This window comes from Erinaceus europaeus, chromosome 2 (assembly GCF_950295315.1).
Source record: "Erinaceus europaeus chromosome 2, mEriEur2.1, whole genome shotgun sequence".
NCBI classification, from domain to species: domain Eukaryota; kingdom Metazoa; phylum Chordata; class Mammalia; order Eulipotyphla; family Erinaceidae; genus Erinaceus; species Erinaceus europaeus.
The window spans coordinates 107226833-107252626 of NC_080163.1; the positions used below are offsets into that span (position 1 = coordinate 107226833).

General features: G+C 39.6%; 1 protein-coding gene across 5 annotated transcripts in view; it reads left to right on the forward strand.

The window, feature by feature from the left end:
* The window catches only part of STOX2 (storkhead box 2), a 287635-nt gene that overhangs the window by 167614 nt on the left and 94227 nt on the right, over positions 1-25794 (forward strand). Inside the window, exon 2 of one of the 5 annotated variants that reach the window (XM_060184767.1) lies at positions 4750-4825. The exons of 3 other annotated variants lie outside the window; for them this stretch is intronic. Coding sequence is in view for 1 of the 2 variants with exons in the window: in XM_060184760.1 (XP_060040743.1) it covers positions 11714-11774 (61 nt within the window). In the remaining variant the exon portion in view is untranslated. Of the gene's footprint in view, positions 1-4749; positions 4826-11566; positions 11775-25794 lie in introns of those variants that run through there. One more of the 5 variants, XM_060184760.1, reaches the window with a different exon arrangement.

Sequence of the window (25794 nt, forward strand, 5' to 3'; positions counted from 1 at the left end):
CACACGTGTGCGCACGTGCGCGCGCACACACACACACACACACACACGCTGCTCAGAATGTGTTAGAGACAACTTGACTTTTTTTTTTTTTGCAAGTTCGTGTGTTTCAATTCTTTATTTTCTACCTGTGAGTGAAATTATCCATGTTTTTCCTTCACTTCAGATGCTGATTTTTAATGATGCATACCTGAAACTTACCTAATGCTATCAACAGTGTTACTTCAGTAAAAAATTAATTTTGTTTAAGAAGTATTCACTCAGAGCATATTATCAAGTTAAGATTTTTTTCTTTTGCAAGAACCATCAGCTCTTTCTCTAGCTCTAGTCAAGAAAAATTGATCATCTAATTAGGCCATTGTCAGATGGGACTGGCTATGTATATAATGTTCCACTAGACAATGTCATAAATATGACTAGGGCTAGAATTGTACTAATTTGGGATAATTAGGAGGAAGGCTTGTCTAAATAAGTGAAAGATTTAAATTTTATAGAATGTTTAATGAAACGGAGTCATTTCTTTCATGTCTCTGGGCTATCTGGTGAACGGGTGCATTATTTATAATTAGCATATCAATTGTTGCTATGTAAGAGATTCTTCTTTTAGTACTTGAAAACAGGTTATTTTTCCTTTCTTCCATAATTGATATGGCTCCTTGGTTATTATTATTATTATTTTTAAATTTTTTATTTATAAAAAGGAAACATTGACTAAACCATAGGTTAAGAAGTGTACAACTCCACACAATTCCCACCACCAGATCTCCGTATCCCATCCCCTTTCCTGATAGCTTTCCTATTCTTTAACTCTCTGGGAATATGGACTCAAGGTCATTGTGGGATGCAGAAGGTAGAAGATCTGGCTCCTGTAATTGCTTCCCCGCTGAACATGGGCATTGACAGGTCGATCAATACTCCCAGCCTGTCTCTCTCTTTCCCTAGTGGGGAAGGGCTCTGGGGAAGCAGGGCTCCAGGACACATTGGTGGGGTTGTCTGTCCAGGGAAGTCTGGTTGGCATCATGTTAGCATCTAGAACCTGGTAGTTGACAATAGAGTTAACATACAAAGCCAAACAAATTGTTGACCGATCATGGACCTAAAGGCTGGAATAGTGCAGATGAAAGAGGAGGAGGGTGTCTCTGTTTTGTAGATAGCTAGAGGCATATTTTAGTTATATTCCAAAGGGCCTATGGCTATACTAGTTTTTTTTTTCCTTTTTTCTTTGTTCCCCTGAGGATATGGCTCCTTGGAGCCTTATTTATACCACATATCTATACTAACTAAAGTAATGATGACTTTCAGACTATTCCTATTCTATAGTCCCCAAACCAAATCAGTAGATTTAAATTAAAGTGAGATTGTAATATATGGAAAGATGAAGTAATTCTGCTTTCTAAAGACATCTTGAATTTTTAAAAATATTTTTATTATCTTTATTTATTTGACAGAGATAGCCAGAACTTGAGAGGAGGGGGGACAGAGAGACACCTGCAGCCTTGCTTCACCCCTGCAGGTAGGGACCAGGGGCTTGAACCTGGTTCCTTGCACATTGTAGCATGTGCACTCAACCAGGTGTGCCAACACCCAGCCCCAACATCTTGGATTTTTTTTAAAAGATATACTTTGACTATCATTGTGGAAATAGATATATGTTTACTATCCAAAAAAAAAAACAGTACATAGACATTTAAGGTAAATAAATTAGAAAGTGAAAATCAGTAAAGGTAAATGTATTTTAAAAAAATGGGTAAAGTGTTCAAGATAACATTTTAAAATTATGAAAGCACATCCCAAAGAAATAAGTAGCAGATCATTTTCCCCAAGTATTTTAGAATTTGTGAAAGTAATGTTCATTTATTAAGACCCTACTGGGTGCCAATTATATTCTTTCATTGACAACAGCAACTGGCCCTATGAGGTTGCCATAGTAGTATTATCTCAGTAGTAGTAGTATCATAGTAGTGTCTATGAGGTTGCCATAGCAGTAGTATCTCAGTAGTAGTAGTATCATAGTAGTAGTATCTATGAGGTTGCCATAGCAGTAGTATCTCAGTAGTAGTAGTATCATAGTAGTAGTATCTATGAGGTTGCCATAGCAGTAGTATCTCAGTAGTAGTAGTATCATAGTAGTAGTATCTATGAGGTTGCCATAGCAGTAGTATCTCAATAGTAGTAGTATCTATGAAGTTGCCATAGCAGTAGGATCTCAGTAATAGTAGTATCACAATAGTAGTATCTATGAGGTTGCCATAGCAGTAGGATCTCAGCTTCCAGTGATGAGGAACCTGCGGTTGAATGTTATATGGCTAATTAAGTGGCAAAGCTAGGATTCAAATTCAGCTTGAAGTTTTCTTAGGAAAAGCCTTTATTTTTTTAAAAGATATTATTGATGTAATACTGTTTTGCAAAATTGTAAGATTTTAGGAGTATCATTTCACATTTATGCATTTGTGTACTTATAATTCCTCTACCTTTCCCTCTGGTAACCAGTATAGGTTTTGAAAAGTCTAAGAGAAAAGTAGATAATTTTTTTTCATGCAAGTTCCTTTGGTTTATTTATCTATATTACACATATGAATGAACCCATCTGGTAGGGAAAACCTTTTGTGCCTCATCTTCCTGCTCGGCAGTAGAAGAAAGCAAATGAGGATGTAAACCAGAACCATACAAGAATTAGGAGATGGGAGTTGAGGAAGGAGTAGAGTCTCATCTGTTAACAGAAATACACACACACACACACACACACACACACACACACACACACACACACACACACATAATGGGGCTATGAAATAAAATTGGCAAGGAAATTTAAGTAAATCAGTCATAATTCCCACTGAGTTTAGAAATAAAATACCAAATAAATAACACTAATACATAATGCTATTATTTACTGACAATATATTAGAAAGTTGTCAAAGATATTGTCAGAAATAAAAAACAAATTAAGAAAATTATGATCTCTTAACATTTTAAAGTGTAGTGATATGTTTTGGGTAAACGTGAAAGACTATTAAAGTAACATAGACTTAAATATTAAGTAGATGTCACACTTTCAGAAACTCTTTGATCAAGTAATTCCATATCTACGATTTTAGATTAAAATTATTTATAGACAGTACCTATCAGAATTCTTTTAGTTTTGTTATCAATAAAATGAAACAAGTAAAAAAGGGTAGTTTAAACGTATATGAGTGTGAAGCTATACTCAGGAAACTTCTGACTTTGTACAACACTGTCAAATCATGATAATAAAAATAAATGTTTAAAAAGAAAAGAAAGTGGGGGTGAATAGCATAATGACTATGCAGAAAAACTCTAATCCCTGAGGCTCCAGTGTCCCAGGTTCAATCCTCCTGCATCACAATAAGTCATAGTTAAACAATGCTCTGCTTAAAATAAATAAGTACATAAATATATAACAGAAAGAAAAGTGTGCTGTTAGTGGAAAAAATGGTAATGGACTATAGGAATTAATCCCAAACATCTTGGTTTTGTTCATCGACTATGATGGTTTTTTCCAACAATTTATTGTTCTTTGCACACACGCATAGACTTTTCAGCTGATTTTCTGAAAGCTGAAGTATTGAAATTAGGCACAGACCAGTGGATGTAGATGCAGGTTTGGGTGAAGACTGCCAGACTTTATTATTCTTTTTTTAAACTTTATTTAAAAGGGGCTGGGCAATAGTGTACCTGGTTAAGTGCAGGTGTTACCATGTACAAGGTTCAAGTCTCTGTTTCTCATCTTCACAAGTGGCCAAGCAGTGCTGTAGGTGCCTCTCTGTCTCTCCTTCACCCCCTTTTCCTCTCAGTTTCTCTCTGTTCTATCAAGTTAAATAAATAAAGTTAAAAAAATAAATAATAGTGATCTGGGAGGTGGCGTAGTGGATAAAGCATTGGGCGCTCATGCATGAGGTCCCGAATTCAATCCCCGTCAGCACATGTACTACAGTGATGTCTGGTTCTTTTTCTCTGTCCTCCTATCTTTCCAATAGATAAAATCTTTAAAAAAAAATAAAAAAATAAAGATTTTTTTTAACTTATTTACCAGAGAGCTGTTCAGCTCTGGCTTATGGTGGGACTGGGGAGTGAACATGGGACCTTAGAGCCTCAGACATGAAAGTCATTTGTGTAACTATTATGCTATCTCCCAGCCCTCACTACCAGACTTAAATGGGGCTTCTCTGTGTGGGTTTTTCTGTGCTGCCTACCCCACCTCCTGATTTGTCTGTGTCTTATGTCTAGATAGGATCATAGTGGCACATAGGCTTGCTCTGGGGGCTGAAACCTTAATAAAATGTAAAACCTGAAACATAGTTTCTGATACACAATTTGTACTCAGTAACTGTTAGTAGTTATTGTCAGTAATAAACTCAATTGTACTCTTTTGGGTCTCCAGAAAGACAACATTCATTGTGTAGAACCAACCCTACCCCTCATTCTTCCTTCCCCTTCCTCCCTTCCTTCCTTTTTTTTCCCTCTAGAGGTAGGAAAGGCCTATCTGGAGATAATTGCAATGCTCCTGACCTGTAGGGAATAGTTTTAAAGCGTGGGTTTAAAGTGCATTGGCTTTACAGGACAGAAATGGTACTTTTTCAGTGCACGTGTTTCTGATCTGGAAGTAGCAATTAGGGCTTAATAGTCACGAGGTTGTCAACTGATGTTTTTGATAGGAGGTAGGAGTGTGCGTGTGTGCTGGTGTGACATCCTAATTATTGCCTTTTTGTGCCCTTTCTGGGACTTACCCAGGCTCTCCATCTGCGAGGAGCCATCATCAGGCTGTTCTTGCTTCTTTGTGGGGAGAAACCCTCCACTCGCTTTGCAGGTAAGGGATCAGACCCTGGGCTGGGAGTGGGTTTGGGGTAGGAGACATAAGCCTTTCTTACCACATTGCTCAGAAACATGCTTGGCTCTTTGCCTCTCCCTGCAATAGACTGATTGTCTGGTGGAGGCTGCCATGGGACCAGCCTGGCAATGTTGCTGATTTGTTCCCTGTTGAATGGAGGCCCTTAGGAGCCACCGTGTATTATTGCAGTGCTTCCGTTTTGCATTGTTTGCTTACCAGCTTCATGGTAGTTTCTTTCCAACAAATCCCCTTTCAACTCCAGCCATCTGTCGTCTGTGCCTTTGTTTCTTTTTGCCTAGGTCTGTAAGGGGGAACCCCATCCTGGGCTTGAAGGGGACCTTTTTGTTGGATCTGGGAGTCACCCTCCTTTCTAATTGTATTGTCACTGCCCGGAGTTGTGGCTGCATGTTTATAACCCTACTTGCTGCCTTTATGGGGAGAACATTAATTGTTGGGATTAAAAACACCAGTAATAGTATTCAGGGAAGTGGCTGTGCTGGAGTGTGCAGGCATGAGACCTCTATGCCACATATACCGGTATGCTGTGGTTTGTGTTCTCTTTTATAAATAAACAAGCAGATACATGAATCTTGAAACACTAATCACATAAATATGAAGCTACTTCAGTACAGAAACCATATGCATAGTTGCCTTCTTTAGATAATTGATGTTCTCCCATTTCAGAAGGAGAGATGAGAGGAGCACTTTGGTGCGCAAAGATTTAATAGCCTTTTTTTTTTAAATTCTTACTCGACAGTTGATGAACAGCTGAGAGGTCTGGGGTCAGACGCCTGCCATTTTGTTCAAGGAACGTATTTTATTAAATTTTGACTCCCCATTTGTACACCCTCCCCCCACCACTAATTCTTTAATGATGGAACTTGTCAACATGGGAATGGGTTGTTTGAGCCCATGAGTTGGCTGAGCTCATCACCCTGTGTGGCTATGCGACTGTATTCTCACGGTGCTCAAGAAACCGGGTGGGTTGGTAGGGGGATTGGAAGCTTACTTTATTTGGAAATGGTTCTGAAAAGAACAATTAAAAATTGATTTAATTTTCAGTGTTTCCATTTTATAAATACATTAATTAAAACATAGATTAAAATTTTATTTAGAACAAGTGTAAGGTTTTAGGAGTAGGGTTTCACGCTGGCTTACCACACCTGCTCCCAAAGCTGCAGGGTCACTCCCCTCCACTCCTTCTGATAATCGCCATTGCTTCACAGCATCTTAACAGTCAATTTGGTTATTGTTGTTATTGATTTTTTTGTTAGTGATTTAACATTGTCTTTGCAATGTTATCAGATCTCAGTTATATTTTTCTTACATTAGCTGCATCTAAGCCACCACACGTTCACAAGGTTCTGTATCCTCCCAATGTAGTTATTATTATTTTTTCTGCAAATTAAATTGCTTTGGTTGTTTACATTTCACTTAGTCCAACCACTGCTATTAATTTCAAGAAGAAAATCGGTTTCCAGTATGAATTTTTAAGGCATAACATAATCATATAGAGCTATATAGCTCCTTTCTTCTGAGGAAGCAGCCATATGTATTTTATTTCACCAATCACTGAATGCCTCGTTTGGTTACTGATTCATATAGTTTTCTTTTCTCCTTGTATGAAATACCAGGAAATAAATGAGACTCCTATAGATGTTTTTTTGATCAAAGAAATTGAGCACAAATCGTAATAGAAATTTCTGTTGGGGAGTAACAAAAGTGTCTTTATGAGTACTAGAATTACAGTTCAGAAATGAAAGACAGCTACTGGTTTGCTCGTGTAAAACAGAAAATTGAAACATAAACGTGCTAAAAAAAAAAAGAGGGTAACCAAACTGTAAACTGCCTCTGAGAGTTAATGAGAACTACAGTGGTTATCAGTTGGTGGGCAGGGGAGTGAAGAGACACAGAACTTTAAAAAAAATTTTTTTTTTACAAAAAGGAAACATTGATTAAATCATAGGATAAGAGAGGTACAACTCCACACAATTCCCACCACCAGAACTCTGTATCCCATCCCCTCCCATGATAGCTTTCCTATTTTTTAACCCTCTGGGAGTTAACCCAAGGTCATAGTGGGATGCAGAAGGTTGAAGGTCTGGCTTCTGTAATTGCTTCCCCACTGAACATGGGTATTGACAGGTCAATCCATATTCCCAGCCTGTCTCTCTCTTTCCCTAGTGGGGAAGGGTTCTGGGGAAGCGGATCTCCAGGACATATTGGTGGGGTTGTCTGTCCAGGGAAGTCTGGTTGGTATCATGCTGGCATCTGGAACCTGGTGGTTGAAAAGAGAGTTGGGGAGTCGCACAAGGACCAGATTAAGGATCCCGGTTCAAGCTCCTGGCTCCCCATCTGCAGGGGAATCACTTCACAGGTGGTGAAGCAGGTCTGCAGGTGTCTATCTTTCTCTCCGCCTCACTGTCTTCCCCTCCTCTCTCCATTTTTCTCTGCCCTATCTAACAATGACAACATCAATAACAACAACTACAACAATAAAAAAACAAGGTCAACGAAAAGGAAAATTAATATAAATTTTTTTAAAAAAAGACACGAGAGGTAACATACAAAGCCAAACAAATTGTTGACCAATCATGGACCTAAAGGCTGGAATAGTGCAGATGAAAGAGGAGGAGGGTGTCTCTGTTTTGTAGATAGCTAGAGGCATATTTTAGTTATATTCCAAAGGGCCTATGGCTATACTAGTTTTTTTTTTCTTTCTTTCTTCTTTTTCTTTTTTCCTCTGAGCCTAAAATCTGATAAGCATGTGGATCCAAGTTATTGTTTGGGGAGATGATGTCATAGCCGGGAAAAGGACCAGAAAGAAGCTGAATCAGGGAAGAGAGTAGCTCCCTAATATGGGAAAGGGATATATATATATATATTGTTGACTATAAACCCCATTGCTTTAATGTGATCTGGGGCCCATATTCAGCTTAGGAGCCTATGTGACCTCTGCATCCCTGTAGATCTGAGCTCAAATTCTGTGGTTATGAGTAGGAACATTCCATGCTGCCCCAATATCGACCCATCTTCCTCAGGTGTAGCATAGAGTATGTTGTCCATCCTCTGTTCAGAGGATGGGACATTCTCTACCATCGTTGATCCAAGTTGAGGGCATGTCCTATGGGGGCCCACAACAGGATCTATTTTGTTGTTCCTGCTAGAAATGACCAGTAACAGTAGAGAGAGGGATTTCTTCGAGTTCTAGGCCTATCATGCCTGTTTGGGAATCTCAGGACTCCCCGATTAGGGCCCCAGCTGTGAGATACAGACCTTTTTTTTTTTTTTTTTAAGACTTTATTTATTTATTAATGAGAAAGATAGGAGGAGAGAGAGAAAGAACCAGACATTGCTCTGGTACATGTGCTACCGGGGATTGAATTTAGCACCTCATACTTGAGAGTCCGATGCTTTATCCACTGTGCTGGGTCACAGAGACACAGAACTTTTATGTAGGGTGGGGTGTGATGTGGAATTACATCCCTGCAATTTTATAATCTTATAAGTCACTATTAAGTTACTAGTAAAAGCTAATAAATCACCTTTCACATATTCACCCAGAAGCTAGTTTGTTGTAGAAATTAGTGTGTTATGCCTAATCTCTTGGTGAATAACTTTTCTTTTTAACTTATAGAAAGATTTCTAGTTTAATATCCAGTACAATACATTCATGATGGAGCTCCCATGCTGCTGATGCTCTCTTCAGGGAATTTATTCAGAAATATTTACTATCTGTACACAACCAGGACTTTAGATTAGGTGCAGGTTCTTCATTGAGTTTGTGGAATATTGAGAAAGAAAAGAGCTGGAAGGAAATGACTGTACTTGTGTGGTGGTTCAAGGTAAGAAAGAGCTTGAGTCTGAAGACTGAGACACACCAGGAGGGACTGTGTTGGTTGGTGACCATATCATTTATCCTCTAGAATGAAATATTTAGACCCATGAAAGGGACACTGTTAAGAAGTACAGCAGGCTAGCAGATGTAAGCTGCTCTTCCCCCAGACAAATTGAAACACTTGGTTACCCTACTCCTAGGGTCCACCAATTTGCTTGTTATTCTAGAGGCATCATCATGGAGCAGTGAGAGATGTTTTTTTTTTTTTTAATTTTCTTAGTTTATTAAATTAGCTCTGATTTATGGTGGTGTGGGGAATTGAACCTGGGATTTTGGAGTCTCAGGCATGAGAGTCTCTTTGCACAACCTACCCCCACCCTGTGGAAAATGTTTTATTCTAGTAGCATGGGATGAAATTAAAATGTGCATCATGGTCGGCAAATAGGATAGAACAAATCAGAAGTAAGAATATTCCCAGGACGCAGGCTAGAAGTAGGGGAGAGACAAAGTGGTGGAGAGACCTGAGGTAAGCTAGCACATGCTGGGATCCTGCAGATGAGCAGCAAGGAGGAAGGATCAAGATGGTACCCTCCTTTCTGTTGAAAAGAGTACCACTATCATGCATTTTCATTATGCTTGAGAAGGAGAATTTGGAGTAAGGCCTTCTGGTGAGTTCCATTTTGGGTCTGTTGAGTTTGTGGTCCTTGAGCAGATATAGCAGCAGAGACATTTGACACACATGCTTTGCTTGTTTCCCATGTATTAACTTGTAAGAAAACCAGCTCGTCTCCAGTCACGTTCTCTCCAACACAGAGGGTATGCACCCGGAAAGAGGCAGTGCATCTATCCTGTCAGTCTTTCTCTCTACCGAGAGGTTGAGCAAAGAGGGACAGGACAGCTCAAATAATATGTCATCGTTATGACTTATAATTCCTCTTGAAGATCCGGCACACATAGATCTGCCAGGCTCTGCTCAGAGGATCACATCAGTTTTGAATGATCTGTTTACTCTTTTAAGCTTGGTGCGAAAGTATGACTGTTCCTTTAGAAGCAGCTTATATTTGGCTATGAGATGGGGAACCCAGCTTCCTACAGCAACAGTGTTTCCCATCCAGCTGTCAGAACCATAGAAGGTGTGGGTGTTTCTGCAACTTTAGAACCAAAGACATGTCCCACGTTGAGAGCTCCTCATTTGAACAATATTTATAGCCTTGTACAGAATACTACTTCAAAAATACCTAATGTTTATAAGCACTTATTCTAAAGAGCTAGCCTGTATTTTCCATTTATCCTCTGAATATACATCTGAAGTTGGCAAGAGGGAGATCTGCATTCTATTGATAGTGAGAAAGAAATGTAAATGTGGCAGTGCTTTCTGTGTGCTATATTGACTCGCGTGGCCATCATTCTAGTATTTACATTGTTAATGTGCACCCACATCAGAGTCTTGGGTAATGTCGGAAACTGCAATCTGGTTGGCATCCTACATTCATTTGAATTTGTGGGCAGATACAAATATCAGGCTTTTCTCCCATGAATTTTATGCCATTTATTTATTTGGAATTTATTGACCTAATGAGAGTGAGGTGGCTTTGACCTATGATGGGCCTGGGTCTCCTGCCTGGGACCTTATAGTTGTAATTCCCATGCTTTACCACTGAGTCACATTCCTGGCCACTCCAGTGACTCTTAAACCATATTGATTAAGTTTGACATGGTAGTTTCAGAAAAGGCATTACTGGTAATGACATAGGTAAGCATATTTAATCATACAGAAATGAAACTGATTGCTTAGAAATCTGTGCAAAAGAACAGGGGAGTTTTGTGTCTTATCGCATTGTGCCCAACTCAGGGGGAATTGGTTATTACCCAGGGTTACAGTTTTAAGAGTAATAGTTAAAATGGTAGTGTCTTATGTTTTGAAAAGCAGTTATTGTTTATTTCTTTTTAGACTCTCTGGTTTATTTTCTTTTTATTATCTTTATTTATTTGATAGAGACAGCCAGAAATTGAGAGGAGGGGGGAAATAGAGAGGGAGAGAGACAGAAAGACACCTGGAGCCCTGCTTTACCACTTGTGAAGCTTTCCGCCTGCCAGTGGGAACTGGGGGCTCGAATCCAGGTCCTCACATACTGTCACGTGTGCTCAACCAGGTGTGCTACCACCAGGCTTCTGATATTGTTTATTTATACTTGATCTCACCCTCCCTCTTCCAAATGGATTGTCTATATCTTTAGGAGCTATATAAACATAATTTAAATGTTATAAGAATGGAAAGTGGGATATAGAGAGAATTGAAGTAGTAAAATAAAAGTGGGGTGTTTAAGGATTCACCCAAGAGGAACTAACCCTGAAAGCAACAAGACATTCACACCTGACTCCAACATACTTAAAAGCTAATATAGATGTACAGTATCTAATTGGATAATCTCTGCCTCTCTTGAATGTTGTCCCTTCTCTTCTCTCTCCTAAGTCAGAAAAAAATAGCTTTCTCAAGCAAACTGATACAAGTATACTGGCGTTTTTAAAAAGCTGATCTTTATTTTTATACATGTCTTTTATTTCTGTCTCTTTTACCGGCTTGCCCATTTACAGAAAAATTAATCAGAGAAATTTAATGTATAATGAACATGTAAAGTCTTTTTCTTTTTAGTGATTTCTTGATGTAGAGGTGCCATTCTCAAGCCTCTTAGCCTCAACAAACTTTTCTTTTTGCACTAGTTAGTCTGTGCTTCTTTTTCAACCCAGAAATATAGCCTATATACATGCAAAATTTATTTTCAAATTAGTATCACCTAATTGTGAAATAAACGGGAAATTAGAAGGCTATGGTTTATAGTAAAATAATCTGTAATTGATTTAATTAGCTTTTATAAGACACTGGGGAATAGACCCGTAGCCTATCTGTGTGCAATACTGGTAAACGGCCTTCCCTAGCTGGTCCAAGTTTTTATTCTTTTAAAAAACTTTTTTTTAGAGAAAGAAAGCCACAGAGTGAAGAGAGACACCACAGCACTGCTCCACCATTCATGGTTCTTCCATGTGCTGCTCAGTCAGGCCATGCCCTGCAGCGTGAGCACTCTACTGTGGGTGAGCTATCTCCCAGCCCTATATTGTGCATTTTAATGTGTAAACACTTGAGCAGAAGATATTGCCCCAATCAGGAATATTAGCCAGAATGTAAACACAGCTGATCCAGCTGTGCCTCCTGGGTGGTCCAGACTGTCCCTGTCACTGCCATGGGTGACACAGTTTTCCTAAATGAGAGATAACATAAGATAGCACTTCAAACAGAGAAATGTTTTTCCCATGTCCAGTAGTATTCTTAGAAAATTTAGTGTTTGTTACAACTGGGCAAACATAGGTTTTGTGTTTATATGTAAAACGAAATGCTTTTCTAAGTGCAAATAATAGCAGATAAATATTTCACAGAGTGTATGTTAGGAAGGATATTGAAAAAGCCTATAGAGATTTTGTGTGTATGGGGGTTGGGGGGAGAAGGGAGGGTTCCTAGCATGGCAGAGGCCCTAGCATCACTGGACTGCTGAATGCCTATGGTGCCCTCTCGAATAGAGAGAAGAAACACAGTTGTTCCCCACTGTCCAGTTCTTCTCTACTAGGTACCACCAACCCTAATGAATGAAAAGATAGGGGTGGGGGAGGGAGAATTGGAAATTCATGGCCAGGGCTGTCAGAGCACAGCATTTGGGAACCAGCTCCTTAGAGAATTATGAGGAGGGGGGTAAATCTGTCCCTCTGTTCTAGTTTTACCAAAGGGGCTCTGAGAGCATAATGAGGTGGGGTGAACAAGCAGAAGCTAGAGATGTAGAAGACAGCAATCTGATCACTTGGGTAACTCAAACCAAACATAGAATCCCCACCCTGGAACTCCTAAGTAAGTAAGTAGCTATATAGTCTGGAAGAAAAAAAATCCTTTTAAGCTGAGTATCTTTCTTTAACTCAAAATACAACTGTCTGTGGATGAGACGATACTATCCTAAAGTAACTGGTTCTGAAACCCAGGCTTTACTTAAGAATCCTAGTTTGGGGTTGGCGAAACAGCTCACCTGGACAGTGAACCTGTTTTGTCTTTTTAAATTTCTTTATTGGGGAATTAATGGTTTACATTCAACTATAAAATAAAATACAATAGTTTGTGCATATGTCACATTTCTCAGTTTTTCAGGTAACAATTCAAATCCCCCTGGGTCCTCCTCTGTCTTCCAGGACCTGAATCCTCCCCCTCATAGAGTCTTTCACTTTAGAGTGCACCTGTTTTGCAACTCACACATGCAACTCACGTTTGAGCCTGGTCCCCACAAACTGGACAAAGTTTTGGTGCTATGGTATCTTTTCTGCTTGCTGTCTGTCTGTTTATCTGAAAAAATCTACTGAGAGTGCTAAAGCCCTAGCAATATTTAAAAAGAAAAAGAAAAGAAAGAAAAAAAAAAAGAAAAAAGAAAAAAATCAAATTGCTAGTTTCCTCTGTTCCCTTCCACTCCTGCAGAGATTTAGAATAATGAGGTTTGCATTTGAAGATGTAAGAGTAATAATTAGAAGGAACCTTTTGTCCTTATCATTTTAAGTTAGGAAGCCTGATATATGATGCTTTATATACTCTGGAGCACCCTGAATGTGTGTTGAGATGAATCCTCTGCGTTTCACTCTTGGATTTGACATTTCCAAACATTTCTTGGAGGAAAAATGCTATTTTTAATTACAAGAAAAATGCTTTTTTGGAGAAGAAACTTCAAACAGTGTGCCTGCAACTAAACTTAAACCTAAAATGCTCACCACCCCCTAATCCAACTCCCTGAGGGTAATGGGCTACTAATGGAATTTAAATTTAACAACTTCTGAAGTCTTCCTCTGGTCTTGGCAAAGGCTGCTGGCAGAGGCCCTTCTTCCATCTGGATCCCCCCTGCCCTGCCTGTGTGAAATTGTCTGATTTTTATTTTTTATGAAACTAGCCTGGTATAAATGCCCACCTGAGTCTACTCATCCTAATTGCTTCAGCACACTTTCCTTTGTCTTTATTGAATAATGTCGCTTTCCTTTTATTTTGAGGCCTATAGTGCTTTATCCTCAACAAAACTCTCTCTCACTCTCTCTCTCTCTGTAAGAAAGTTGCTCGAAATGGAAATGAAAAAAAAAATGAAATAGACACAGTGTACTAAATTGTGGTGATCATACATGAACATTCTGTAAGTAGAGCTGCCTGAAAGTCATGAATGAAAAAAAATGTAAAGTTTACATAGAAAGGAAATGCGTGTGCATATGGAATTAGTCAATACTGAGAATTTCCAGTTTTCCTTAAAGTACAGTATGAACAGTTGTGTTATTCCAACTTTCAGGTTATATGAGCTGTTGTGACTGTTTATGTTTTGCAAATGTAAAGTCAGTTTGCTTCCATTCATAATTTTTGAGTAGAATTTTTTGAGAATAAAGAACTCTTGAAAATTTGTGACTGGAGGCACAAGTGTGATGCTTTTGCATATGAATTTTCTTTATAAATGCATTATCTTACTACTTTTCTTGAGCTGCCACAAGGGGTGTCAGTGGGGTTCGGTGCATGCAGAATGAATCCATGAATTTCAGTGGCATATTTTCCCTGTTTGTTTTTCTTTACCCTCTCCTCCCTTCCCCTCACATCCCCTCCCCTCCCCTCCCCTCATCTTCTCTTCCCTCCCTCCTTTCCTTCCTTCCTTCCTTCCTTCCTTCCTTCCTTCCTTCCTTCCTTCCAGTAGAAGTTGAGAGAGAGGCAGGAGATAGGGAGAGCGGCACCTGAAGCACTGCTTCATCACTGGTAAAGCTTCTGTCCTGCAGGTGGATGTCATGGGGTTGAACCTAGGTGCTTGTGCATGGTTATGATATGTCTATTCTACTGGGTGCCTCACTGCCTGGCTCTTATCCTACTAGTTTTAATGTACTTTGTAGTAGATATCCTAAGCAAAGAAGGAAAATATCATAACAGTAGCTTTAATTGACATGTGTATGCATTTTCACAATCTCAGTGCAGAGCATGGATGTCTTTGATGGACAAATTCCTCGTGCCTTGAGAAAAAAGCTTAGTAACACAATACGGTCATTCCAAATACAGTGGAACTATTTAATATATATGATTCTAAAGCTGAAGTAAAAGTCTGTCGTTAAAAATGTATTAGTAGGCATGCATAATGCTACACCTAGTTAAGCACACATAGTACTAGGCTCAAAGACCCAGGTTTGAGGCCTTGCTCCCCTCCTGCAGGGGTGGGGTGTCACTTCACAAGCAGTGAAGCAGGTCTGCAGGTGTCTACCTTCTCTCTCCCTCTGTGTCTTCTCCTTCCCTTTGAATTTCTATCTGTCCTATCAAATTGAATAGGGAAAAAAAAAGTGACCACGTGAAGCAGTTGGATCCTTAGTGCTGACACTGAACCACAGCCATAAAACTGGAGGCAGAAAAAAGTATGAACATTGAATAAAAAAATATTGGGGCTGGGATAAAGATCATCTGGTAGGGTGTGAGACTTACCAAGTTTAGGGTTTGAACCCCAGCACCACATTGGAGTACCATGGACAGTACACAGAGAGGTGGTGAAAGGGTTGACTCTGTGCTGTGATATCACTCTCCCTCTCCCCCCCCTTTCCTTCCCATCTCTCTTTTGCTCATAGAAGAAGGAGAAAATTGGTCTGAGAAGACCTCTAAGTAATGGTGTATCTGTGTATAAGATCCCAGTATCATATTAGAATGAATATGTATATCATGAGGTATTTTTTCCTGTTTTTCTATGTAAAATGCATCATGGCTTTTCTGACGTGTGTGTGTGTGTGTGTGTGTGTATCCATGGTGCAGAAGAAATTTTCAGTAAAATGAAGTGTTTTCTTGCCTTACTTTCAGTACATAAGGATCCTTGTGCTTCTTTTTATTAGATGTTTCTTCCCATTGATGCTTGCTTGGGAGTATCAACATGTGTCTGAGGGATGCCCAGTGAGAGCTTGGTGGGCAGACCTATGCGGCCTGACATTCAGAACTGGAGAGCAGGCGTGTCAGCTGTAGAGAAGTGGGACTGCCTCACAACTCTTATTTTAAGATTAGCTGGTGTAGCTCAAAAGGCAATACCATCTGGAAACCTTTGATTTCATCAGTAGATGATTTAAATGCAGCTCTGACTGTCCAGAATAAATTGCTGGCAGTGATGACTGATGAGGAAGAATTGAAGATGAATTTTGAAAATACAACATCTCTGGCTTTATCTTAAAAGTTAAAATGAAATTCTAAGCATGCTAAAATTGCTTTAAAGTCTCTTTTCATTCCAATGAACATACATTTTGTGAGACTGGCTTCTCTGCTGTGACTATTGCTAAAAGAAAAGAGAAGAGGGTGGGGGTATAGCATAATGGTTATGCAAAGAGACTTTAATGCCTGAGGCTCTCAAGTCCCAGGTTCAATCCCCCACAACGCCATAAACCAGAGGTGAGCAGTGCTCTGGTTAAAAAAAAAAAAGAAAAAGAAAAAAGAAAAGAGAAGAACTTGAGGTAACATTTTGCCAAGTTCCATTGTTGTCCATCCAACTCAGGTTAGTACTAATGAACTAGCAAGCAGGAAGCAAGCTCATTTGTCAAATTTAAAACTTTACTGATATACATAGTTTGTTCAGTATGTGCATATAGGCATTTAACATGAAGAATACCATTCTTTTCATAAATGTTCCATTACAATTTCAAAAAGAAAAAGTATTATGAGCATAATTGCTGTTCTCTAGGTAGACTGAGAGTATGTTCGGTGAACAATATGTAGTATAGGTAGGTCTTCTCTTTTATCTCCTTTTGTATTATTTGTCCTAATTGTATTTATTGCAATGTAATTTTATATCTGCACATATAATAACAATCTAGGGGAAAAAGGGGGAAATATTTAAACCTGCTTTTTTCCCCCCTTTTTCTTCCTCCCCCCCTTGGGTCTTTCATTTTATTCTCCCCAGTAATTTACTTTTATTATATTTTCCATAGAAAATATAATAAAATATAGAATCCATCTGAAATTGAGGAAACTCATAATCATTTGCTTTTACATTTTGATTTTACCAGAGAACTGCTTGGCTCTGGAGTATGGTAGTGCCAGGGACTGAACCTGGGACTTAGAGCATCAGGCATGAACATTTTTTTTTTTTTTTTTTTTTTTTTTTTGCCTACAGGGTTATTGCTAGGGCTTGGTGCCTGCACTACGAATTCACTGATCCTGGAGGCCTTTTCCCCCATTTTGTTGCCCTTGTTATTGTCATTATTGTTGCCATTGATGTTGTTGTTGGATAGGAAGGACAGAGAGAAATCAAGAGGAGGGGAGACAGAGGGAGGAAAGAAAGACACACGCAGGCCTGCTTCACAAGCCTCCGCCCCCACAGGTGGGGAGCTGGGGACTCGAACTGGGATCCTTATGCCAGTCCTTGGGCTTTGAGCCACAAGTGCTTAATCCTCTGCACTACCACTTGACCCCCAAAACTCATTATGTATTTCACTGGCCCTTTAAACATAGCTTACAAACACTGCTTTATCTCAGAGCTATGCTGGATGCTTGTACCTTGTGATTTTTCTGTAACTTTTGGTTCTCTGCCATTTTTCCCTTATCTATTTGAAGAAAGGAAGGGTTTTTTTGTTTGTTTGTTTGTTTTGTTTTTCAAATTATTTTTTCATTGATTTGTTTATGGTTAGACTTTATTTCCAAAATGTGCTCTTTCAAATCCTATAGCTTCATGTGATAATTTTGGTTTCCACAACTCTTTATTACCTTGGAGACAAAGTTCAACCTAATATTAGGATGATTGTTGTAAAAGGCATTTTATATTTTTTTCTAGCCTTGTCAGTTGTTATCTTAGATGAGCTGTCATTTAAAATGCTGATCTTTTTATCTGCTAATAATTATAAGTATTTTTTAGTTAAATGAATTCTCTTAAAAAATGTAAACCATGTGATAAAATGGGTGGAGGGAGTCAGCTCCTTGTTGTATACTGAATAGAAGATAGTTTGGGGCTTTGGATTTGTAAACAGTTTGGATTCTTTGTTCTAACACTGAGGCCTTGTGCACCCATGATTTATGCCACCCTAGGCTAATTTTTTCATTCTTTAAAAATTACAATGACAGGTAGAGAGGGAGATACCAATGTTGGTCCGTTCATATGTGGTTCTGGGGCATGAGCAGCCCCCTCCATCCCAGCAAGGGGCACACCCTACCTACCAGTTGAGCTATCTTATGCCCTTGTGGTTTGGATTTTTAGGTGATTTCTAACAGATTTGTTTATTTGGTGCCTGAGACCTAAGGAGAGAGTATTCCTTTTAACAGGCTATTAAAGTCATCAACTTAAGTGATTTTCAGCCATGGAAATTTATCCTTTCACAGTTCCAGGGATCCAAAGTCCAAAATCAAAGTGTTGGTAGAACCTTCCTTCCTCCAAAGGTTCTAAGGGATGAATGAGTCCTTTCTTGTTTCTTCCAGCTTCTGTTGGTTACTCCTTGTCACCCTGTCCCTCCAGTTTCTTCTGTGCTTAAAGGATCTTCTCTGTTTTCTTTCCTTTCTCTAATAAGGACACTTGTCATTGGATTTAGGGCTACTCAGTTAATCCATGATGATCTTCTCATCTCTTGATCCTTAACTTAATCTCATCTACAAAGACTTAGTTCTACATAATGTCACACTCCCTGGTGTGCAGGGTTAGATTTATCTTTTTTGGAGGGTGGGGGCTGGGTGGGAGTATCCCTCATTCTACTGTGGATGGTAGCAGAGGTTTTTTAAAAAATATTTATTTATTTATTCCCTGTTGTTGCTCTTATTGTTTTATTGTTGTAGTTATTATTGTTGTTGATGTTGTTGTTGTTGGATAGGACAGAGAGAAATGGAGAGAGGAGGGGAAGACAGAGAGAGGTAGAGAAAGATAGACACCTGCAGACCTACTTCACCGCTTGTGAAGCAACTCCCCTGTAGGTGGGGAGCCAGGGGCTTGAACTGGGATCCGTATGCTGGTCCTTGTGCTTGGTGCCACATGGCTCCCTATAGCAGAGTTTTTCATAACCATTGAGCTGCTTCTTCTGCAAATGACATGTTAAGATTGGACATTTTTGAACAGTGTGGCAGATACATTGGGAGTGATCATGATTATGGTATGTGTTGGGCTAGCATCGTGAGAGAGAGAGAGATGACCCAGGAACCAAGCTAGTGGTGGCAAAGCAATACAAATCTTTATTCAGTTGAGCGCCCCAGAGTTAGGCAGTAGCATACCTGGTTAAGCCATGTGGCGCAAACCGCAATGGCCAGCGTCAGCCTCCTGGTCGGGCTGGAAGAGACAAGACAGAAACGAAGTGGCTGGACAATACCATACATGGTTAGGAAAGAGGTGGAGAAAGGTAAAGGGGGGCCCGGAATGGTATGGACCTCCCCAGCATCTGTTGCTAGGGGTTTAACTGGTAGTATTAGCAATACCCTTTAGTCATTTGTAAGACAAAGCAGAAGATTTATATGTGGATAATAAAAGGATGGGCCATAGTATCAGGGAATTACAGGGTGGAGCGGGGGGAACTGGCTTAATGTTTTAAGGAATGCCAGGCTCCCGGAGGTGGGAAGATGCAGGTGGGAAGATGTTTTTGTGGGGCAGGGAAGACTTAAATGGCCACCAACTTTTTGAGGTTCATGTGTCTCCCCCTTTTACTCAACCCCTCCATAGAGAGAGAGACTTACCAGGAGGGACTCACCTCTCAGGTCAAGCTCCACCACATCCCCACAACCTCCCTACATCATGCTCTTATTTGAAGGTGTGCTTCCTGCTATCTTTGAAATCAAGGTACCTTTTGAAATGAACACTGGCTCCTTGACCTTGTAGATTCATGGTCCCCTTCATGCTTCAGCCATTTTTTTTAGACACTCTACTTTTTATTTATTTTATTATTATTATTATTATTTGCCTCTAGTGTTTTCGCTAGGGCTTGGTGCCAGTACTATGAATACAATGCTCCTGGTGGACACTTTTCCCCCATTCTTATTGGATAGAGACTGAGAGAAATTGAGAGGGAAGGGGGAGGGAGAGAGGGAGAAAGACAGATACCTGCCGACCTGCTTTACTGCTGTGAAGTGTCCCTGCTGCATGCAGGTGGGGAATCAGGGACTTGAACTGGGATCTTTGCGGGGATCCTTGTGCTTAGTACTATGTGAGCCCCCTATTTATTAAATTTTTTATTGAAGTATTAATTATTGAAAAAAATCTCCTCATGTTCATCCACTTTGCTCAAAGAAGTACCTCTTTGTTCTGTTTGCTCCCCCAGGTAGATCAGATGACTAAATAAGTATTTGAATGGTGTCTTAGCAACAAAGTAGCCATTACAGAAATCTTTTATTTTATTCTTAGTCTCCTGTCGCTACTGACTAAGGAAATGTGAATGCCTGTCCAGCCCTGCAGGACCTTCCAACCTAGGAGTTTGATCAGCTCTTACACCCTTTTTCATGCTCATATTTGATATTTGTACAATGCTGCTTTCTGTAGCAGCAACAACCTAAAGCCAGCTTCTCAGAGATGTTGTCATGCATGGGAATGCAGCATGAGCTCATCTGAAACTGTGAGATAACCCAAGCTGGCACCAGGCTGGAGGCCTGACAGAAGTCAGGTATTGTTCTCTGATTTGCTTATATTGAGTTCATTCTCTAGCCATCAGAGACAGGCTTGACTCTCTTTCTCTTATTTTATGAATACTCTACTCTGCCATATTTTCTTTCTGTTGATGTCAGGGTTTTCTTTTATTTCCACTTCAGTATCTCTTTAATGAGGGAATGTTGATTTATAGGATTATTCTTGCCACCAGGGTGCATGTCCATATTTCCCCAGGATAGGTGAAACCCAACTTTCTTTTGTTTTAGAATTCTCCTTGTCCTCATCACACAAAATAATTTACATGTTATATCTTATCCTAAGTGTATTACTGTTTATAAGTTTCCAAACCTTAAAAAAATTGAAAAATTGTTTGATTTTTTTCCCACAAAGTAATTGTTCCACAAATACTTATATATGTATACCTGGTTAAAGAAAGCCCTTTTCATTTAGACTAATATAAAGAGAAAATGTTCAGGACGTTCAGAGGACACAAATTTTGGCTCTGTGTGTGTGTGTGTGTGTGTTTTATTTTATTTTCTCCAGGTTTATTCCTAGGGCTTGATACCTGTGTATCTCCACCTTTCCTGGCAACCTCATTTGTTTCCCCTCTTTCTTAAATGTAGGGGGAGAGTAGGTGGTGAGAGAGAGAGAGAGAGAGAGAGAGAGAGAGAGAGAGAGAGAGAGAATCTGCAGTGCTGCTCCATTGCTTGTGAGGCCTCCCCCTGGTTGATGGGGACTGGGTGCTTGAATCTAGACCTTCTCTTATGGGAACATGCACATTTTAAAATATTTATTTATTTATTTATTTATTCCCTTTTGTTGACCTTTTTGTTTTATTGTTGTAGTTATTGTTGTTGATGTTGTTATTGAATAGGACAGAGAGAAATGGAGAGAGGAGGGGAAGACAGAGAGGAGGAAAAAAAGACACCTGCAGACCTGCTTCACTGCTTGTGAAACGACTACCCTACAGGTGGGGAGCCAGGGGCTCGCACTGGGATCTTTATGCTGGTCCTTGAGCTTTGTACCACCTGCACTTAAGCCACTGTGTTACCGCCTCGCTCCTCCTTATATATGTTTTTTTTTATTTCTTTATTGACGGATTAATGGTTTACAGTTGACAGCAAAACACAATAATCTGTACATACACAACATCTCCCAGTCTTCCACACAACAGTTCAACCCCATTAGGTTCTTTGCCGCGAGGGAACGTGTACATTCTACTGAGTGCACAACCACCCAGACCTTGGTGTTCTCCCTGCCCCACACTGGAGGAAGATTGCACTGTAGTGCTCTAGGTTTCAGATGTGCATCATTAGAAATTAACATCTGCTTATACTACATTAAGCTCGCCACTAAATTTTATCCTTCACGATACACCAATCCCTTTTAGCTGATTGAATACCCTGCTTCCTTTCTGGTAACTTCAAATTTGGTCATGTAGTCAAATAGTTGATTTTTGTTTTCTTTTGTTTGTTTCTTCGGTTTCTCTGTATAATCTATCTAAATGAAAGCATACAGTTTTTTTTTTTTTCTGACTTACTTCATTTAGCATAATCCCCTCTGGGTTCATCCAGGTTGTTGCAAGTGGCAAGAGTTCACTGTTTTTCAGTAGCTGATCATTCATTGCATACATATGTATCTTTTTTTATTCAGCCATCTGTCAGTGACCACTTAGATTGTTTCTAACTTTTGACTATTGTCTGTAATGCTGAAGTGAACATAGTGGTGCATATAGTTCTTCAAATTAGTGATATATCACTGTTCAGCTGTGGCTTATGGTAGTGCAGGGGTTTGAACCTGGGACTTTGGAGCCTCAAGCATGAGAGTCTCTTTGCATAACCATTATGCTGTCTACCCCCTGTGCTTTATATTTTAAGGATAAAAGTTCAGAACTGAGATGTATGGGATTGGTTCATTCTGCTCTTCCTCCTTCTTCCCCCCCTTCCTCCTCCTCCTCCTTCCATCCTCTTTCTTATTGCTACAGTTCCCCCCAACACCTGTACAATTCCACCTCTTCCATTGAACTCACCTCCCCCCTTTAATTTCAGATAGAAACAGAGAGGGAGAGAGATATGAGGCTGGGGGCTGGCAGCGAGAAGAGATATCAGAGCACTGCTCCACTGTTCATAAAGCTTATCCTGTTGTATGTGTTCTTCCGTGTGATGCCAGGGGCTTGTGTGTCCTTGTGTCTGTGTACTCTCCCAAGTGAACATGCTCTCAGAAATTTCCATTATAAATATTTTGAGGAACGGCTAATACTTCTCACAACAAGATTGCAACGATTTATTTTAAGTTAAAAGACATTATTATTTGGACCACACAGTGGTTCACTGGGAAGTGCAAGGACCCACAGAAGGATCCAAGTTCAAGTCTCCAGTTCCCCACCTGCAGTAGTGAGGAGTACTTTAGAAGGGATGAAGCAGGTCTGCAAGTGTCTTTCTCTCTCCCTCTCTGTATCCACCTCCCCTCTCATTTTCTCTGTCCTACCCAATAAAAATGGGAGAAAAAAGAACAAAGCTTACTTTAAAAAATTAGGATTCGGGAGTCGGGCAGTAGTGCAGCAGGTTAAGTGCAGGTGGCGTGAAGTGCAGGGACCGGTGTAAGGATCCTGGTTTGAGCCTCTGGCTCCCCACCTGCAGGGGAGTCACTTCACAGGTGGTGAAGCAGGTCTGCAGGTATCTATCTTTCTTTCCCTCTCTCTGTCTTCCCCTCCTCTCTCCATTTCTCTCTGTCCTATCCAACAATGATGACATCAATAACAACAACAACTACAACAATAAAACAAGAAGAGCAACAAAAGGGAATAAATACATAAATATAAAAAATTAAAAAATTAGGATTCATTTATTTAGTGGATAGAAACAGATAAATTAATAGGGAATGAAGAAATAGAGAGGGAGAAACAGAGAGACACCTGCAGTTCTGCTTCACTGCTAGTGAAACTTCCCCCTTGCAGTTGGGGACCTGGGATTTGAACCCTGGTTCTTGTGCACTGTAGTGTGTGTGCTCAACCAAGTGCACAGCTGTTCAGCCCTAGTTCAACATTTCCTGTCAACATTTTCATTCTTGCCACATTCTCTCCAGCACACTGTTTTTTGTTTTTTGAGTAATAGCTATACATTTTGCTCATTGGCATGATTAACTGGGCACTTTTTTAAAAAAAAATTTATTTATAAAAAAGGAAACATTGACTAAACCATAGGTTAAAAGGGGTACAACTTGACACAGTTCCCACCACCAGAACTCCATATCCCACCCTCTCCCCTGATAGCTTTCCTATTCTCTATCCCAAGGTCATTGTGGTTGCAGAAGGTTGAAGGTCTGGCTTCTATAATTGCTTCCCCACTGAACATGGGTGTTGACAGATTGATCCATACTCCCAGCCTGCCTCTCTCTTTCCCTAGTGGGCTGGGGACCTGGGGAAGCAGAGCTCCAGGACATATTGGTGGGGTTGTCTGTCCAGGGAAGTCTGGTTGGCAGCACACTGGCATCTGGAACCTGGTGGCTGAAAAGAGAGTTGACATACAAAGCCAAACAAATTGTTGACCAATCATGGACCTAAAAGCTGAAATAGTGCAGATGAAGAGTTGGGAGGGGGTCTCCATTTTGTGATAGCTAGTAGGCATATTTTAGTATGAAACATACTCAATTCTAGTTGCATTTTATGTGACTGGAAACAAGGATGATGAGTTAGTCAAAATGTATTAGTTCTCTTTAGTATATCTCATGCTGAACTAAATTTTAATCACTCTCTGAAATGATTATGCTCAATTACTGACTTATGTAATGTACTGTTTAAGGTTTTTGTGTAATGTGCACTTGTTTACCATATTCATTTTTCAGCCATTCTCCTGGTTCTTCTGCTCTTCAGTTTTTTCATTGGTTTAAAAAATATTTTGAGTACCCCAGTATGTCATATGGGGACAAAGATGGACATCACATGATCTGCTAACACTGCTTATCACAGCTCTTGGCTCATACTATGTCAGCAAATATTAGAGGGAATAGATAGAATTGTTAAATTTATTTCTCATTGTTAAAAGCTCCACCAGAAGGCACAGAAATGTGCAGCACAACTCAGTGGACTTCTTATTGTAAATGTTGGCTCAAGAGAGAATTCTAGACTGCTGTATAAGCAAGAAGCATCATGATTCCCTTGTTGACATTTGTCACATTGTCAGCCTGGCACCCACTCTTAACTCTTCAGTTATTAGATTGCACATGTGCTGAAGGATCTGTCCTCAACCCATAAAAATATGCATGATCCTCGGGGGTATTTAACACATCCAAAGTGCTTAAAACCCTTAGGAATCAGCAAGTAATTAGCCTTCATGCCTAATGTGCAGACAGCAGAGGGATCTCAGAGTTGGGCTCAGTAAATGTAATTTTTATGTTAACAGATCAGCAGCTAACAGTTAAATAATAAATGGTGTCACTAAAGGTAGACATGTCAACCACGGCACAATCCAATTTACTATTCATTGTTCAGTCAGCTAATTTCCTTTTAGTTCAATTGTAAAAATGCTTTGCTTACATGTTTCTGATATATATATGTGAAGCTTCTTGCTTGGTACAGAAACAAAAATAGTAGATAATTGTAGAACAAGATGATTCACTCCTTCAGTCCAGACTTGAGGTTGTTTGATCTGGATCTTACGCGTTTGCTGAAGGATCACTTAAGCGACTTCCAATTCTTACTGCATAATTATGAGATAGACTTCTGTCTTTCATTTTAATAATCTATGTACACACCTGTGGTTCTCCATATCCCCTACAAGTATTTACCTCTTCTTCTTAAAAAAAAGAAATTATTTCACATTGCATATTTGCCATTCATAAATGGATTTTTTTTTAGATACTCCGTCAAGAGTAAAAAGAGCCCCCCCCCTACTTTTTTTTTTAATATGGTTCAACTGTTTCAATTTGAGAGAACAATTACACTTAAGACCTTAGTTGAACTAAAAACTAGTATAGATTTAGTAAAAAGACAGGTGATATTTGGAAGGTGGTTTTTTGTTTGCTTGTTTTCATTTTTTTTTTATAGTATGGACTTATAGAATCTCTTTTTTAAACAATTTCCTTCTGAAAGTAATTCTTATCAACCTGAAATTGTTTTTGGTGTTCCGATCAGATATAATTTCGCTTCAAAAGAAATGAACCTCTATCTTTGCATTGTTTCACTAGCATTTAATATTAATTTATCGGATTGCTGGGATTTTGAAGTTTGATTCTGGCTATAGGGATGAGGGAGATAGCTCACTGGGTAGGGCAAGTGCTGTACCATTCACTCGACCCAGGCTCAAGCCCTGGTACCACCTGGGAGTGTCATTGCAGCACCAGAGGAAACTCTGGTGTTGTGTCCTCTCTCTGTTTCTCTATCTGAATTAAAGAGTAACCTGGTAGGGCAACAAAAGGGAACAAATAAATAAATTAAATTTTTTAAAAAGAGTGACCTGGGAAGAGTGGAATTCTATGTGTCTCTCCCCCCCCCCATTCTA